This window comes from Rutidosis leptorrhynchoides, chromosome 8 (assembly GCF_046630445.1).
Source record: "Rutidosis leptorrhynchoides isolate AG116_Rl617_1_P2 chromosome 8, CSIRO_AGI_Rlap_v1, whole genome shotgun sequence".
NCBI classification, from domain to species: Eukaryota; Viridiplantae; Streptophyta; class Magnoliopsida; order Asterales; family Asteraceae; genus Rutidosis; species Rutidosis leptorrhynchoides.
The window spans coordinates 195,185,056-195,204,739 of record NC_092340.1 but is presented as its reverse complement, the minus strand read 5'-3'; the positions used below and the strand labels follow the sequence as shown (position 1 = coordinate 195,204,739).

Here is a 19,684-nt window from a genome sequence, read left to right as displayed (position 1 = left end):
AAAATCACGCAATTTTTCAGAATTTATCGCTCATTTCTTGAATTTTCTTGTAAAATCTTATAAAAATGTATATAAATATACATATATTGATTTATTTGTATATCTCTTCTCTATATTATAAAACTAAAAATTCAACGTAAGGCAACGTCCAAGATCTTCCCGAGATTTTTTTGAGATGCCGAGATCTCCAAAAAAATGTTCAAACGAGATCTCCCCGAGACCCGAAATATCCAACATTGTACACAACCAACATATTTTATAGTATCGTACGGTAGAAAACTCTAAAGTATATTTGTATATGTAACAAAAAAAGATTGTGTGTATATCACTACGGTCTCACGTTGTTTCTAAATCTTATTCTTATTCCCAAGAAAAATACTATCTCAATTTTCATCCCATCGCTCTCAATAATCATAATACTCCTACTTTGGTTTCTTTCATTCCAATTTGTTGTCAAAATTGTCCTACCCACCTATATATATATACAGGTAAATGTAATTTTGCCTTGTGAAAAACATGATCACCTCTACTGGCAAACTCAATTCGACTTCCCCAATATTTTGATCCAGCTCATAACCCAATCTTATTCTTTATTATTATTATTGTTTCCAATTATTTAAATAACTGCACGTGATTAGAGATGTCATCAATTGATATAGAATCAATATCGGAAGCAACATCAGGAGCAGTTGGAGCTGTTTTGAGTACAACGATTTTGTATCCACTTGATACTTGTAAAGCTAAGTATCAAGCTGAAGTTCGTTCCAACGGTCGCCAAAAATACAGGTTACTTATTTTTCTTTTTAATATTTATTTTTATTTTTATTTTATATTTTTGATTGATTGATTGATTACATCGTTTTGTATATGTGATCTGTTGAATATTGTTTGTCTGCAATAAATTACAACAATTTTATTATGTTTTTTTAACTATATTTCGACTCTTAATTGTTGTATACGGTCAAAGTTCATATGATTTTTTTTTTTTTTTTTTTTTTTTTTGAACTTTAGGATTTAACAATTGAAAGTTATTACAGCTTCTATGACCGTGATCGGGATAGAAATTAAATACTGAATAGTTGCGTGCCTAAAATAAGTGAGTGTTAGGTACTTGTACAATTATTTCAATATGTCATAATAAATTTTCATATTCAGGTGAGATGGATTTACAAAACACCAAACAGTAATAATATACTAATCATTTTAAGGGACCTCGTGATCGCGATCTGTTTTAGACTGCTCGCTGATTTGACTCGAAACACTTGTTGCTAGTATATGCTGTTGCTTTTTCTTTGTATAGCCCCTTTGTAACTGATTTGACGAGTTAACGGATAAGGTTTTCAAGTTCCAATGACTCTTAGGGCCTGTTTACTTTTCACTTGTTGATCTCTTTCTATGTAGCTTAGCTCTTAATCCAAAATATTAAATTGTTGTTTCTTTGTCAATTAATCTCTTACTTAATCTGAAGAAAATGTTTGTTTATAGAAGACATCGATTAAGAAGGTCGTTCCCAAACATAACCATATCCAAACGGCACTTGATACAAAATAAAAGTAAACAACCCCTTAGTTATTATTTAAGCAAAAGAATTTAGACGATACTCTTTTGTTCTTATTACTTCTTTGCTTTTGCTTTAGTGGAAGATATCTATCTAATGTTTGATAATGCATGATGCTTTGACTTCATATGTTAGTTGATCATTTGATGGTCTTGCACCATCCTAAATTTACTATAGCTTTGAGTGACAATCTGAAATTATCAATGGGGTTTATGAACCGTTTCGAACATTAAGACTAAATGGACTTCATTATTATTGTCAGACTGTCAAATACTTTAAGGCCCCGTTTGGCTCGTGGAATGTTTTTGGATGGAATGGAATGTGTCAAAGGAATTGGAATTGATAAATTCCATGGAATGTGAAAAATGTATTCTATTTTACATGGAATGGAATTGAATTTCATTTTATAAAAAAATTATAAAGTTATAAAAAGAATTACGTTCTGAATTTTGTGTTCATTTCCAGACTCACTTTTTAAAAATAAAAAAAATAATTAGATTCGCGATTTGAGAACGCGTGTCGAAAAAGCTTGTTTTCTGCTGTGAAAAAGAGCGTTTTCGGGCGCGTTGCAAAATCGCGCGTTTTCGGACGCGCTGCGAGATCGCGTGTTTTCGGACGCGCTGCGAGATCGCGTGTTTCGTATGCGCTGCGAAAACGCGCTTTTTTGCAGGGGATCCGAAAACTCGCATTTCTGGACGCCCTGCGAAAACGAACGTTTCAGCAGGGGATCCAGAAACGCGCGTTTACGGGAGCCCGCGAGAACGCGCGTTTCAGGGCGGCCCGCGAGAACGCGCGTTTCCGGGCGGCCGCGAGAACGCGCGTTTCCGGGCGCCCGCGAGAACGCGCGTTTCCGGCCGGCCCGCGAGAACGCGCGTTTCCGGACGGCCCGCGAGAATGCGCGTTTCCTGGCGCCCGCGGTAACGCGCGTTTACGGGCGCCCTGCGAAACCGCTTCACGAAAACGCGCCCCGTAAACACGCTTTGAAAACGCGACACGAAAATGCGCACAAAAAAAGTGACCCGATCCGCGAAAAAAGTCTCAAAAACGCGACTCGAAACGCGCTACGAATCGCGGCATAAAAACGCGACCCGAAAATGCGGACCGAAAATGCGACCCGAAAACGCGGACCCAAAATGCGCGTCGAAAACGCTCCCTGAAAACGCGCCCCGAAACCGCACGCCGAATAGCTCCCTAAAAACGTGCCTCGAAAATGAGCGCCAGAAAGGCGCTCTAGAGTCGCGACCCGAAAAATTCAATGTTGAAAGGAATTCAAATCCATCAACATCTTGAAGGAATGAACATTCCATAGATGAAGGAATCTCAAGATTCCAAGGAATATAATTCCTTCCAAATTATGTTAACCAAACGGAGCGGTCTAAGGAATTCAATTCCAATTCCATCAAATTCCTTTGGAATTCCGCGAGCCAAACGGGGCCTAAGTTTTTCGTTGGTCAAGGCTAAATTATCTCGAATTTCAGGTTTATATAAAAGTTTATTGACAATTTTTTATAGTTTAGTATATATTTTCAAGATAAATGGTAGGAGCTTGGTAATTATAGAGATAATCAGGGTTTTTCGAACACTTGAAACATCTAATGATCAATCATTAAAGCATAAAATTGTAGAAGCACTTTCAGATATCTCGTGTAATCTGTTTATTGTGAATGATCTTATGATTTTGGTTATTGATATCACTATCAAAATGTATTTGCAAACATATCCCCCAAGTCAAATCGCTTTTCTCACCCTTTATGTAGTTAGTTGTGTGTTAACTAAAAATAGTAAATAGTAAACAGTAATAGTATTCAAGTCTGATAAAGTTGTTTTTGTGGGTCATGCAGCAAACTGTCAGATGTGTTGTTGGAAGCGGTATCCAAGGGTCAAATACTATCGTTATATCAGGGTCTCGGAACCAAGAACTTGCAATCGTTTATTGCACAATTTGTATACTTCTATGGATATAGCTACTTTAAAAGGTTATACCAGGTAAAATATGGTACAAAATCAATCGGAACAAAAGCAAACTTGATTCTTGCAGCTTCTGCTGGAGCCTGTACTGCCATCATAACTCAGGTTAATATTCAATTCCTTCCTTCATAAATTTATTTATTGCACTGCCAAAACTTCAAATATGTGATATTTACTGAAATTTGTGTAATAAGTCTCCTCTAACCACAAAAAAGCTATAATAATAATAATGTAGCCTCTCGATACGGCCTCATCAAGAATGCAAACAAGTGCATTCGGGAGATCAAAAGGGCTTTGGGCAATGCTTACTGAAGGCAGTTGGAGTGAAGCGTTTGATGGACTTGGCGTATCCTTACTTTTAACTTTCAACCCCGCAATTCAGGTATATTGGTATAGTTATTAATGAATACTTGAATTTCTTGGATATCACAAACTTACAATGTAAGTGGGTGGTTGTTAACAGTTTAGTATACTTGGGTGCTACTTCGAATCATGTGGCCTAGTTGACTTATTTCTCTTTGAGTTGGATTTATAACCTATTTGGCCCGTTAAGTAAGTAAACTTTATTCAGCTTAATTGCACTTTATATGCAGTACACAGTATTTGATCAGCTTAAACAAAAACTTTTAGACGGGAAACTGAAAAAGGCAGGAAACGGATCATCTCCTGAATCCCTTTCTGCATTCTCTGCTTTTTTGCTCGGTGCAATCTCGAAAACCATCGCAACCGTTCTTACATATCCAGCAATCAGGTTCATATATACTAACATCCTGCTGCTGCTGCTGCTGCTGCTTCTGCTGCAAAATACAATTACAATTTTTATATGATTTTAGAAGCTTAAAATACCAACTTTTGTGGATGTGATATGCAGATGCAAGGTGATGATTCAGGCTGCAGAACCGAATGAAGATGACACCAAAGAAAATAAAAAGAAACAACGAAAAACACTATTAGGCGTTCTCAATGCTATTTGGAACCGAGAAGGGGCTCTTGGTTTTTTTAAGGGATTAGATGCTCAAATTTTGAAAATGGTTTTAAGCTCAGCGTTACTTTTAATGATAAAAGAAAAAATAACAGCGACAACTTGGGTACTCTTACTTGCAATTAAAAGTTCTCTCATGTTCACACAGGGAAGATTAAAGGGCTCGGTAAACAAGTAACAATAGTTCTCTTTAATCATTTAAGTCGAGACTTGAATGGCGTATACAGAAAATAAGATTAGAATTCATCCTTGTCACTCAAAAAGCCATTAATTTTTTTTTTATACACTCCATATTTTTTCAGTCTTCTTGTCATTCAGAGACTAGATTGACACTTCGAGTACCAATTTCACAACTTTGAAATGTTAAAAGCAACAAGATTTATGTGACATGCCGGTTTCTTATGAATCATTGGTTAATAAGAAAAGGTATTGGTCTTGAACACGTTCTAGTTGCTGTTTGTTGTTTGATGACTTTTCAAATCATTATAGTCATGATTTTGATCTGTTTGGTCAATTTGGGTCATGTTTGATTTCTGTCAGGTCAAATAAAATGGAATTATATTAAAGACTACTCTTTGTTAGGTGTCAAAGTTAATAAAAAAAAGTTGATTCTTTTTTACTTCTACTTTGAAGACATTTAATCTGCACATTCTAGGTTGCAGACAACATCGGTGATGATTAACGAGTCATGTTTATCCATGGAATGGAATTAGTGTATAAAATAACCACAAAAAGACATATTTATGAAAAACAAGGACATGATCCATTTCCTAAATGTTTAGAAATGTATACTCCACGTCTCTATATACTGTAAGAAGAAAGAAGTAGAAAGAATCACATCAGGTAATTGGGCGTTGATGTGCTGAAACTATACCTTTATTTATGAACGGATTCGAGTTGTTTTGTTACACGAATTGATTTATTGTATATATGGTTTTTAATGAATTCGGGTTGATTTCACACATATATAGGCAACTAGTCCTATCCGCGTAGTTTAGTTTTATAGGTAAATCCGATTCGTTCCACAGGTAGATGGAGTGTTTAATGGTTTTTTAATAGTCTTTGATGTTAAACTAGTTTAAAGGGTTTTTTTTTTTTTTTTTTTGGATTAGGAATTATATAATATAACAATAACAATAATGAAAAAATAACTTAATTAAACTAACTTACTTGATAATTAAAATTACAAGATTTATAATCATTATATTAAAAGTGAATTAAATGAAATTACACTATTTATGATAATACAATTATATTACTGAATGGTAATAAGTAAAATAATAACTTGTAATATAATTAAATGAGAGTGTTTACTTAAATGTTTTGCCTCTAGATTTCGAAAGAAAATATAAGTTATATATAAAAACATTTTAATCAGGCTTATATATATATATATATTCATATATATATAATAACTTGTAATATAATTAAATGAGAGTGTTTACTTAAATGTTTTGCCTCTAGATTTCGAAAGAAAATATAAGTTATATATAAAAACATTTTAATCAGGCTTATATATATATATATATATATATATATATATATATATATATATATATATATATATATATATATATATATATATATATATATATATATATATATATATATATATATATATAAGCCTGATTAAAATGTTTTTATATATAACTTATATTTTCTTTCGAAATTATAAAGTTTTAACTAACTAAATTAAATCTAATTTTCATCGGATCTTATTTAGATAGTTAACTATACCCTAAGTATTTAAATTGAGACCTAACCTAGTTTTGACTTTCGCCAAAACCTTAAATCGTAACGGTTTTCCTTTTTACAATTTCACTATTATATAACTAATGATATTACCCAAACCACCGAACTTTATTTCTAAATTGGTGTTAATAACTTATCCATAAGTTCGTCTAAACCACTTTTAGTGTTAAAGCTTAATTTATATTAATAGAAATAACCTTCGCTATTTATATATAACAAATTAAGTGGTAAGGATTAAATATCTAATCATATAATAACAATGGTTCTTTTAGCTAGACACAATGTTAAAAATACCTAGGTTACATTTTAATATTTACAAATGATAACAATTCATTTCTCTAGGGCTCTACATCTAAGCAAACACTATAGGAAATTAGCTACTCATTATAATAGGACGAACATAAAAATATAAATATACAAACATAATATTAACAATAATGATAATGATAAAAAATGATAACAATAATTTTAGTAGAACAAACTTACGAAAATCTTCACTTTCATTAACTTCAAATGGTAGAAAATTACAATAACAACACTCTTTCGAACAATAATACTCTTAATCACGAACAATACCACCCTTAATATTGAAACTATCCTAATTCTTAAACTTTAAAATTAATACGGAACTGAAGTAAAAATAAAACTCAAATGATATGGAGTACTCGAATATAAATTGAGACAATAGCTAAAAGATGAATAATGATAGGTTCTATTCTAAATTTTTGTTGCATATTTTTGTAACTCTCTCCGTATTCTCTTTTCAACCAGTGCAAACCTTTCTCTTTATAATCTCAAATCATGAGATTTAAGATTCAATTAATTACTATTATATTTAGATTTATTATTATATGTTAAACTGCATCTGAATCTGAGATGTTTTCTTGGTCCAGCCGAAAGTGTTGATTAAACTATGACATAGTTGAGCCACCTATGTTCTTTATCTTGACACGATGTATCCTTTGTTCCTTCTTTTTAATGTGTAAAGTAGATCTCTAGATGTAGAACAACAAAAAGAATTATATGTTTAGGCACAAAAGTAACCATCCCATGTTCCAAAGTCGGATAAAAGCTGGCAATGAATATGCGTTGTATTTGAGCCAGTACACGACATGATCTGTTTCATATATTAATATTGAAAAGCATCTTGAAACTGTAAAGGAGTTTGATTATTTGTCTTGCTTTTCTCCTTTTGCCCACATGTTGCTCCTGATCTATTTCATTACTTTCAATTTTACCCCATGAATCTTGAGAATACATGAATATGTATTTTTATTCTTGTAATTTCATTTCTCGATTTCGGATAAACGATTCTTGATATGTATTTTGTTTAAATCATCGTTTTATTTAACTGGTCGTCTCTTTTATCATCTTTTCTTCATTCATGCGCACTTGAGTCAGTTTCCTTGCGAAATAGGTATTAAATATTCTTGAAATCGACAAAAGCATATGAAATATAAATGACATTGCGTCGAAATATATGTATGTTTATAGCAATATCAAAATACCCCACACTTGAACGTTGCTGGTCCTCAAGCAATAACATATTTTTAATAGACTCAGAATACTACATATTTTTCCATATCAATCATTCATCACACACACACGTCACACGAAACGAAAACACACGCTTTATGAAACTACTTGAAAACACCACATGAATTTATTGGATCACACACACACCACACGAAACGAAAACACACGCTTTATGAAACACATTGGAAACACTACACAATATTTATTGGATCACACGCACGCTACCCGAAATGAAATTCTGACAACAGAAACAAAGTTGAAACTTGTGATTAAGGTTTAAAAATTTGGATCCTTAGGGAAAATTGGACCTTGTGAAAACGTTTTATGATTTTTTATAAAATGTCATGCTAGTTTTTACACTAGACACGTTTTCCGGTTTTAACCTCAAATTCCGGTTGAGCGTAACTGAAAACCGTAGTCTCAGTTGGCGATTAGCAAGCTATCCGCCCCCATGATTGTAGTATCATGGAACTCTTAACCGGGCGCCCCCTGACGCGATATTTCTATCGGTCTTTTATGACAATTTGTACATTTCAATTCAAGGGTTAAAACTGCGAAGACTAAGCTATCGCGCGGGACAGATCCTGCTCCTGCTTATACACCGTAATCGGTCTTGCACTGGATAGCGACTTGGATTTACCCTACCAAGTTTATTTTCGTGTTTGAAAGTTCAAGACTTTCTCTTCCCACGGTACTTTTATATCGTGATATGATATTAGTATGAAATGATATAGTTTAGAAAGTATGCTATACCAAGTAAAACGACATTCGAAAGACTTTACTTCCTTTAAGGACGGATTTGATTCATCCTTTATTACTCGTATCAAATGAATAATCAGGTTTATACATTCCAAAGCAATGATATCTGCAATAAACTTCAGAGAAACACGTGATAAATGGTTCTAAACATATGGGTTTATAAATTCCGTTATACTTGGTTTTCTTTTAGATGTTTTAATCAAATAACTGATGTATATTTGTTTAAAAATTTTCAAAAATTTTCATAAAAATGATCAAGTTCTAAGTTCTCGAGAATTTATATCCCCACCCCACACTTAAGATTTTGTAATGCCCTCATTACAAAAAAAATCAGATAAAAAATATAAATTTGAGAGAACAAAAAGTGTAAAGGTAGTTAGAACTTTCTTGGTTAAAAATTGGAGATCGTAAAATGCTTATCGTATGAATATATCCAATCCCTTTATCACAATATAAATCTGGTGTCTCGTTATGTCGAATGCATCATCATCATAAGTACCTGTCAACAAATATGTTAATCACACACAAGATGGGGTTGTACTTCAATAGTACAAAAATTTTACCCCACACTTAAAATTTTTGTATATTTAAATAAAAGCAAAAGAAAATATTAAAAACACACCAAATTTTTTTTTTTCATTTTATTTTTTATGTAACTTATAACTGATAAAAATTATGAAATATCCTTTATAAAATTTATATTTGAAGTAACGGAAATTTCGGTTGTTATACCTAGTCTTTATCCGTTTATAAATTTTTAAATTCAATTTATAAAATTTAATGCATTAAAAGTTAAAGTTTTAGTATTTTTCGAAAATAAATTTGAAATGAAACAAAACACTCAAAATTTTTTTTTCAAATTTTTAACAAAATTAAAAGATTAACGTTTTAAAATTTTAAAACAAATATATGAAAAATAAAAATTACATGAATTTAAAACACACTCTATTTTTTTAATACTTTTAAACCAACTAATTTTCAAACTTAAAACTTTGTTTCCTATCGACTAGGTAGAGATAATTTCGGTTGTTACACCTATCATTATCCTCGACAAAGATTACAAGTTATATATTTTTACAGTTATTGATAAAAAGGTATATTTTTGCAATCTACTATAGACTTTTAGAATTTTTTTTTTTTTTTTTTGTGGTTTACTATTTAAGAGATATCTTATGAATCCAACAAGAAATTTCGTGCAATTTGAAGAACGACAATTCAGTTGTAACACTTAACATTATCGTTTTCAATGAAAACAGGTTGAACTCAAGGTTCATCACTTTTTAAATGGTAGACCGTTTTAATAAAAGCACACAACAAACAAATACAAACTAAAACACACCAAAACATAAACACACAAAAACTCACGAACATACAATTAGCGAGAAAAAGATTTAGAGTGTGAAACCGCATTGACTCGCCTCGTAGTAGAGTCGTACCATTTCGCTCCCCATGGCTTCGTAGGCGTACCCTCGTTGGTTTAAGAGGTTTTCCTCTGAACATTTAAAAGGTCCTTCTCGGCACATGTCATAACCCGACCTTAACCATAAGGACGAATAAAATAACATATGATTTCATCGCGAGGTATTGACCTCTATATGCGACATTTTTCAAAAACTGCATTCGTTTTTACAATACAAACCATAGCTTTTATTACAAATACAAGGTTTAAACAACTTAATAATGATTATCGTTTAGCGATAATCTTAGACTTACAAACTTTACATGTGATAATAACAATACGACCTCCAACATATTTTACATTACAAATCTTCCGATATGCAGTTTTATTTTTGACACAAATATGCATACTCAAGATCTTGCTTAAATTCAACATGTTGTAGCGGAAGCTTTTAGTTATCACCTGAGAATAAACATGCTTAAAACGTCAACATAAAGTTGGTGAGATATAGGTTTAATGCCGGCAGCGTTATTATAAATATAGACCACAAGATTTCATATATAAACGTTTTAATAAAAATATTCTAAGTTGTTGAGCACTTGATAACCATACTTAACATTTAATCAACGTCGCATATTCCCTTTATTATGAAATCTTACTACACCGTACCAAGTGTAGTTACCGAAACGAAGTACTGTGCAACCGTTGAATACTGGTCGTCCAGTCCAGTTGGGGTTGTCAGGCCCGATAGATCTATCAACAGGATTTGCGTTTACAATACCTCATGTAAATAATAGTTACCAAGTTACAGGGAAGTATGCCAGTGGTACAACTCAAAGTAGAATATATATTTTTAATCACTTGTGTCCATAACGTAAATAATAAAATGCATGTATTCTCATCCTGAAATATTTAGAGTTTAAAAGTGGGACTATATACTCACTTTTGTCTTGAAGGTATTTAACTCGACTTGGTCTCCGATAGATATCACGAACCTAACCATATATATAATATATCAACATATTTTCTTTTCAAGTAATCGTTACATATATATATATATATATATACTTATAATACTTTTAATATTTTCTTAGTCCGTAGTTAGCAGTCTGTTGTTAATGGTCCACAATTTGTTGCTCAATAAAATAAATAAAGACCCCATCGTATTCGTATTGATCAGAATTAATCTCGACCCATGGTACCATGTTGTCAAATGACGTGTTGCGTACATAAAGTACCGTGTTGTCAGATGACGTATTGCGTACAATCATGAGGTCTTATGATTAATCTTCTCGTGTTGTTTACGGGTGGTCCTGGAATATATAAAATCAAATCATAAGTAAATATATATTAAATATTATGTTAATTAGCCAAGATATGATTAATCCGATTTTGTCATAATATGATATATTACAGGTTTTGAAGTGTTTTAAAAATCAAATTAGAAGGATCTATTTAGTTTGCGAACAGGTTTGAAATCATTCAAACTATGTTCTTGTTGTTAAAAATTTTATAACACAAAATAAGATAGCTATATAAATATGAATCGAATAAGATTATGAATAAGGTTACTACCTCAAGTTACTTGGATAAAGCTACTGGAAAAGATAGAAAATAATCTTGATCAAACTTTCTTATGATGATTATAGGTTGTTCATGAAGCTAGTTCTTCATGAGTATTTGCTGAGATTGTGAAGAACACTTAGAGTTCCTAAGAGTGTGTTTTTTTTTGTTAGAGAAAGATGGTTGTAAGAATGAAATGAAAAACCAAGGTGATGGTGATACTTATAGGACAGTCTGGTTGTTGAGGGAACAAGGACAAATTATTGTGTTGAATTTTTGAGTAATAATGTATGCTAGCTTACAAATAAGATTCCCTCTTATCTAGGGCAGATCTAAAGCTGATAAGGATATTGATTTGATGTGTATTTACCAATAGTAAATACGTATGGATGATGAGTATGATACGGTAAAAGAAGCTCAAAAATCGGGCTTTTATTTTGGGTCCAACCAGGCCAAAAATAAAATTTTAAGACATTTTTAATAAAGCAATGTTAGCCCAAAAAAAAAAATTCCAAGCTGACCTGGCAGCTCGACCCCAGCCACGGGCTCTGCCCCTTGGACCCCGCCAGGGGTTGCCACCCCTTGGACCCCGCTTATCGGGGGCGCTGCCCCCGAACCCCCGTCATAATCAAGATAAGTTCAAACAAGTGTGCACTCTACACTTCCCCAAACTTGTTCGATATTTATCAAGATTATTTTGGTTACAAATTAATCCTATTACACTTAAATCATATTGGTGACATAAATCACAACACATTATAGATTGTAAGTATATATGTCAAAGAACGTTACATATAGTTATCGTTTTGAAAACTTAACTTAGTGGTCTCAAAGTATACTTATAACTCATTGTTGTTAGTTCATAATGAAATGTTAAACCATCCTTAAATCATGTTAAATATGTATAGATATGTACATATACATAATCGTATAATTATCGTGTGTTATATAGTTCGTGATATCATCGGTCAAATTGGACGGTCAAACGTTGTGTAAAACTCTTTTCAAAAATATAAGTCTCAACAGTTTGGATTGCTTATCATGTTGGTAGGTTTAATTTATGTAAATATTAATCTCATAAGTATAGAACGATCGGAAAATTCCGGGTCGTTACAGCACAAGGTTACGTACTCGTAATTAGAGTCCGTTTGGTTCTTTGGGCAATCTCCATAATGAGTCGTTTTTCCACATTTTACACACTTGCCCAAATGACGCGCTTGACGCTTCTTAGCTGATTTTGGTTTGCCTTTTGCATAATTTTTCTCATTAAGTTCTTGCCTTATTTCTTTTCTCGCCTGATCGCATCTACTCTTTATATCTAATACCACATCCCTCGGTAAAATATTATCGCACGTCAAAAAGAAGTGGTTGTAGTCATATTGATCGCGCATCTTGTAAATAAAAAATAAATAAAAACGAAAGAAAATAAAAAGGTAGAATGGAGGGAGAAGACTAGTTCTTTAATGTCTGCTAGAGAAAGACCGAACGAACTCCACTCTTAAAGATGGAAATAAAGATCGAGAATGGAGTTGAAAACCTTAAAGTTACCCCGAATTTACTTGTCCTTAGGGTAGAAGGTGATTTCGTCTCTTTCCGTAATGTTGATTCCGTCAAAATATAACTTGAGTCTATGACCATTCACCTTGAAAGTTCCACCGTCTTTGCTATATAACTCTGCATATCCAGATGGAAATACCTGTTTTATTATATATGGTCCAGTCCACCGGGATCTAAGTTTCCCAGGTGAAAACTTAAAACGTGATTGAAAAACTAATACTTTATCCCCATGTTCGAATTGTTTTCTTTCTTTTAATCGTGCATCGTGCCATCTCTTAGTTTTCTCTTTGTATGTTTTAGAGTTTTCATAAGCTTGTAGTCTTAATTCATCTAATTCATTAAGTTGTAAGAATCGGTTTTCTTCGGCTTCCACAAGGTCAGTGTTACATTCTCTTAGAGCCCAATATGCCTTGTGTTCAACTTCGACAGGTAGATGACACGCCTTACCATAAATTAATCGGAAAGGTGTAGTACCAATGGGCTTTTTAAATGCGGTTCTAAATCCCCAAAGCGCATCATCTAACTTTCGATGCCAGATTTTAGGATTATTCTTAACTGTTCGTTCTAATATTCGTTTAAGACCTCGGTTTGTGTTTTCAACTTGACCACTCGTATGAGGGTGGTAGGAAGTTGAAAAACGGTGAGTAACTCCATATTTCATTAGCACTTTTTCTAAGAGTTTATTCGTGAAATGAGTTCCTCGATCACTAATTAAAGCTTTTGGAAGCCCAAAACGTGAGAATAGGTTTTTCAGAAAGTTTACAACAACACGGACGTCATTTGGGGGTAAAGCTTTTGTTTCGGCCCATTTAGAGACGTAGTCAACTGCCACAAGGATGTATTTGCATTTATTTGATACGAGAAATGGACCCATGAAGTCAATACCCCAAATGTCAAATACTTCACATACAAGAATGCCACTTTGTGGCATTTCGTTCCTTTTTGAGATGTTACCAGATCTTTGACATGCATCACATGTTTTAACCATGTGGTGTGCATCTTTGAAAATGGTTGGCCAATAAAAACCCGAGTCAAAGACCTTCTTAGCTGTATAGCTAGGTCCGAAATGACCACCGGCTGGGCCTTGATGACAGTGCTCCAATATTTGTTGAGCTTCTTTACCATATACGCATCGGTGGATAACTTGATCAGCTCCTATTCGAAAAAGATTAGGGTTTTCCCAGAAGTAAAACTTTAAGTCAGCAAAAAATTTCTTCTTTTGCTGGTACGTTTGGTTTTTGATTAAAACTCCTGCAGCGAGATAGTTTGCAAAATCCGCAAATCATGGAACTTCAAATTCGGTTTCTCTTCTCATTAGAAACTCATCGGGAAAAGTTTCATGAATAACTGATTCATCTAGTTTTTCTAGGTTAGGGTTCTCAAGACGAGAGAAGTGATCAGCAGCGAGATTTTCAGCACCCTTTTTATCCTTGATTTCTATGTCAAATTCTTGTAAGAGAAGAATCTAACGTATCAATCTAGGCTTTGCATCATGTTTCTTGAACAAGTACTTTAGGGCTGAATGATCGGTAAAAACAATCGTTTTGGACAACACAAGGTATGATCTAAATTTATCGAAAGCAAATACAACTGCAAGAAGTTCTTTTTCGGTAGTTGTATAGTTAATTTGTGCTCCTGTTAATGTTTTACTTGCATAATATATTGGTTGAAATTTGTTATCTTGGCTTTGTCCTAAAACGGCTCCTAGTGCGAAATCACTAGCATCACACATTAGTTCGAATGGTTTGGACCAATCTGGAGATACCATGATAGGTGCATTCATAAGTTTATCTTTTAGAATGGAGAAAGCTCGTAAGCATTCGTCATTGAAGTCGAATGTACTATCTTTCTCAAGAAGTTTAGTCATGGGTCGAGCGATTTTGGAAAAGTCCTTTATGAATCGTCGATAGAATCCCGCATGACCTAAGAAACTACGAATTCCTTTAACGTTAGTTGGAGGAGGAAGCTTTGAGATTACATCAATCTTAGCTTTGTCTACTTCCATTCCATCTCGAGAAATCTTGTGTCCTAAAACAATGCCTTCCTTCACCATGAAGTGACATTTTTCCCAATTTAAAACAAGATTTGATTCCTCACAATGAATTAACATTCGCTCGAGGTTTGAAAGGCATGAATCGAAGGAGTCTCCAAAAACAGAGAAATAGTCCATAAAGACTTCCATACTTCCTTCTATCATGTCGTGAAAGATTGCCATCATACACCTTTGAAAGGTGCCTGACGCGTTGCATAATTCGAACGGCATTCGTCGGTATGCGAAGGTACCAAATGGACAAGTAAATGTTGTCTTGTCTTGGTCTTTTGGATCAATGGGAATTTGAAAATAACCGGAGAATCCATCAAGGAAACAGTAATACTCCTTTCCTGCTAAACGTTCTAGCATTTGGTCAATAAAAGGAAGTGGGAAATGATCTTTCCTTGTGACATCGTTTAAACGACGGTAGTCTATACAGACTCTCCAACCAGTGACTGTTCTTGTAGGAACGAGTTCATTCTTATCATTAAGGATGACAATTGTTCCCCTTTCTTAGGTACCACTTGAACAGGACTAACCCATGGGCTATCAGATATAGGGTATATTAACCCGGCATCAAGTAACTTGATAACCTCCTTCTTGACAACTTCTTTCATGTTAGGGTTTAACCTTCATTGCCTTTGTACCACGGGTTTAAAATCTTCTTCCATTAGAATCTTATGAGTACAATAAGCGGGGTTAATCCCTGGAATATTGGTTGTTTTCCAAGCAATTTCCCTTTTGTGAGCTTTTAGAACGGACATTAACCTACCCTTTTTGTCATCGGAGAGTTTTGATAAAATTATAACGGGTAATTATGACGTACCTTGGAGATAAGCATACTCCAAATGTTTCGGAAGTTCTTTAAGTTCCAAGGTTGGTGGTTCTTCCAAGGAAGATTTTATCCGGAACCTATTACCATTGGTAATTTCTTCAAAAGTTTAATCTTCCTTGAGAATTTCTTCCTCACAGTAATCTTCATCGATGACTACTTTCAACAATTCATCAAGTTCAAGCTCTACATCAAATTCATTACTTTCACTCATTGGGGTGAAGTTCGAGGTGTCGACATTTAGTAATTCTTGTAATTCTTCTTCAACACAACAATCAACAATGTATACCTTATAACATTTGTCATCGGAGGAGATAGGTTGTTTCATAGCTTTATCTATGTTTAAGGTAACTCTATCTTCCCCTACACCTAGACTAAGTTTTTTATCTTTAACATGAACAATCGCGTCGGCGGTATTTAGAAAAGGTCGCCCTAGAATTAGGGGAACCTTACTATCTTCTTCCATTTCAAAGACAACGAAATTGGCAGGGAAGATTAAATGATTAACTTTAACCGGTAGATTTTCGGCAATACCAATATGATAGTTAAAAGTTCTATCGGCTAGGCGTATACACATCCTAGTTGGTTTTAGATCACCTAGGTTTAGTTTTAAGTACAAGGAGTGTGGCATAAGATTAATACTTGCCCCTAAGTCAGCTAATGCATCATACATTACTGAACCTCCCATCAGACACGGAATAATGAAACTACCAGGATCTCCAAGTTTCAGTGGCATCTTTTGCTTTTGCAAAATTGCTGAGCATTCCTCATTGAGGAATGTGGTTGAAACTTCTTCATATTTACCTTTATCGGCTATGAGATCCTTAATAAACCTTCCATAATTTGGCATACCCGCAAGAACATCTACAAGTGGTACATTGATACAAATTTGCTTAATCATTTCGGCAAACTTGTTGTACTGTGCTTGTAATTTATCTTTCTTCAAATTTTGTGGGTATGGAATTGGATGTTTGTATTCTTTTAATGGCGGTTGAGTTTTAGGTGCACTTGTGGTTGGCACTTTATCCTCTTCCACGGAAGAATCTTTTTCATTTAGAATAGGAACACGAGCAGGAGGTTTTGGAATATCGGGGTTAATGGTTAACCCACTTTTCGTAGTTATGGAATTTACTTGCTCATTCCTTGTTTGACTGTTGTTGGGATTCACTTGAGTATTTGAGGGGAGAGCGCCTGGTGGTCTCTCTGCTAGTAACTGTGAGATCCTTCCAACATCTCTTTCTAAATTCTGTATCATAGCTTGTTGATTTCGAATTTTCTGAGTTTGAAGTTCCGCAATTTGCTCGTGCTTAACCATAAAATCTCTTAAAAGATCTTCTAAACCGGATTTCTTCTCGGGTTGTGGTTGTATAGGTGCTTGTGGTTGTGGTTGATTGTGTTGTAAATTATTTTGGTAATTTCGTTGAGGTTGATTTCGGTTGTTTAGGTGATTGTAACCTGGTGGTGCATTTCTTTGATTTTGATTTGAGAAATTCCGGTTATTTTGATAAACCGAATTTCCTCCTTGGTAAGTATTTTTTGGACCTGAAGGTCCTCCTATTTGATAGCTGTTGATAGGAGGATATTTCTGGTTCATTGCTTCAACCGCTGAAAAATCGTTGAAATTCATTTCACCTTTTCGCAAGTAACCTAAGAAATTCGCTTGCTCTTCCATTGTTGTTTGATCACAATCTCTAGTAAGGTGAGGACCTTGGCACAATTCATACCCTACCCTAATAGCATGCATTTCCTTAGTCACCTTCTCAATTTGCCTTCCTTGATTTGCCAATTGACCTTTTAAAGCAGTGATTTCATCGTTGCTTTCAATACTAGCAACAGTTGTTTATCTAGAGAACTCCATCTCTTGATGCCAATTATGAGAATGTGCTGCTATATCGGCAATGATTGTGTGAGCTTCTTCGGGTGTTTTCTTCATGATTGAACCTCCTGCTGCAACATCAATATCTTTTCGAGTAGCCACATTAACTCCTTTATAGAATATTTGGACCTTTTGGAATGTATTCAACCCGTGTTGAGGACATACTCTAAGCATTTTATTGAATCGGGTCCAAGCTTCATAAAGAGTCTCATTAGTCTTTTGTTTAAAGTGATTTATGTCAGTTTGTAACTTTGCTGCTTTTGAATCAGGGAAGAACTCTGACAAAAACTTGTCCATCATATCATTCCAATCTTCGATATAACCTTCTGGTAACGAGTCTAACCAACTCTTGCATCATCCTTTAACGACCATGGAAAGATTTTTAAACATGCGACATCATCGGTGACATCCTTGATTTTGAATAGCTTGCAAATGCTTATAAATTTACGAAGATGCTCGTTAGTGTGATGACCCGGGAATTTCCGACCAAATTTAAACTTAAATCTTTATATGTTTCCGATACGATAAGCAAAATCTGTAATGTTGAAGTCTCATAAACTTTAAACTGTGTTCATGCATACATTTGACTTTTGAAATATTTATATGGATTCAATTAACCTTTGACCACTCCCGATGATTCACGAACCATTGTGTGTAAGTAATTACGTAAATAAAAATAAATATAAAAGTATATATATATATATATATATATATATATATATATATATATATATATATATATATATATTAAAAATTTCAAGTTAAAATATAGTTATTATAGTTAATATTATTATTATTATTATTATTTTCATTATTATTAAGATAAATATTAATATAAATATATGTATTATTAAATTTATTATAATATATATATATATAAGAAAATCTTATACATTTAATTTGTTATAGTATTACTAATATTATTGATATTATTATTATTTTGAATATCATTATTAGTAATATTCCTAATTATAAATGTAGTTATTATTAGGATTATTATTATTGTTATTACTAAAAATTCACATTTGTGTTTAAATTTATTTTTATCATTCCTTTTATTACTCTTAACAATAATATTATTATCACTAGTGTTAGTTGGACATTATTATTATTATTATTGATTCTATTATTATTATTATTCTTAATATTTTTAATATTATTAGTATTAATATTATTAATATATTTATATTTATTAATCATTAATATTTATTATATATAAAGATCATACAAATATCCTCCATGTCTGTTCTAAATCATTTTCATATGTCTTGTCTACTCCCAAATATTCTGTCATCCACCACAACCTTACAAAACTCAATAACATCTACTTTCTATATTTTGTTTTGATCTAATTCCGTTACCTATCTATATCTGCTTTAAATATTTTTTATTCATGTTTCTGTTTCTGACTGAAGTATCTGTCGACATAATTGGGAATAAAACAAGCGATTACACTATGTTATCTTGGGAAGAACCATCCAACTCTTTACTTCTACTATCAACTACATCATTCACAGATAGAAATTTCTGAATTAAAAATCTAACAGAAAGAAACCCGGATATACCCTGTTCTTGAGTTCAAAATTTCAAAAACTTTCTTCTACTCTTTTGCGAGAACCATCACAGGCCATACCACCATTGATTAACCACCTTCTTTCACCACTTGAAATCACCATTACAAACCTCCTGCTAAGTACAACCATAAATCACATGCACAATCGAACATCACCACCAAGAACTATCATCTATTCATCGTATACTTTATTTATTTTCTGTTTTAAACCAAGAACGACCATCATATGCTACTACAATATGATTGCTACTACAACTATTCATCTTCGGTTCTAAGTCGTGTGAATCACTACACTAA

At 33.2% G+C, this 19,684-nt stretch overlaps 1 protein-coding gene and 1 non-coding gene across 2 annotated transcripts; both read left to right on the top strand.

Moving 5' to 3' along the window:
• The first annotated feature begins 460 nt into the window (after positions 1–460).
• On the top strand, positions 461–4,922 carry LOC139862678 (peroxisomal adenine nucleotide carrier 1-like). The gene is made up of 5 exons (XM_071851302.1): positions 461–786; positions 3,400–3,631; positions 3,762–3,908; positions 4,120–4,277; positions 4,398–4,922. Exons 1-5 carry the CDS (start codon positions 641–643, stop codon positions 4,684–4,686), a joined length of 972 nt encoding a protein of 323 aa, XP_071707403.1. The 5' UTR covers positions 461–640; the 3' UTR covers positions 4,687–4,922.
• Positions 4,923–17,959: 13,037 nt separating this feature from the next.
• LOC139865181 (small nucleolar RNA R71) lies at positions 17,960–18,065 on the top strand. The gene has a single exon (XR_011764701.1). It is a non-coding gene; the product is annotated as a small nucleolar RNA R71 (small nucleolar RNA).
• Positions 18,066–19,684: the final 1,619 nt, after the last annotated feature.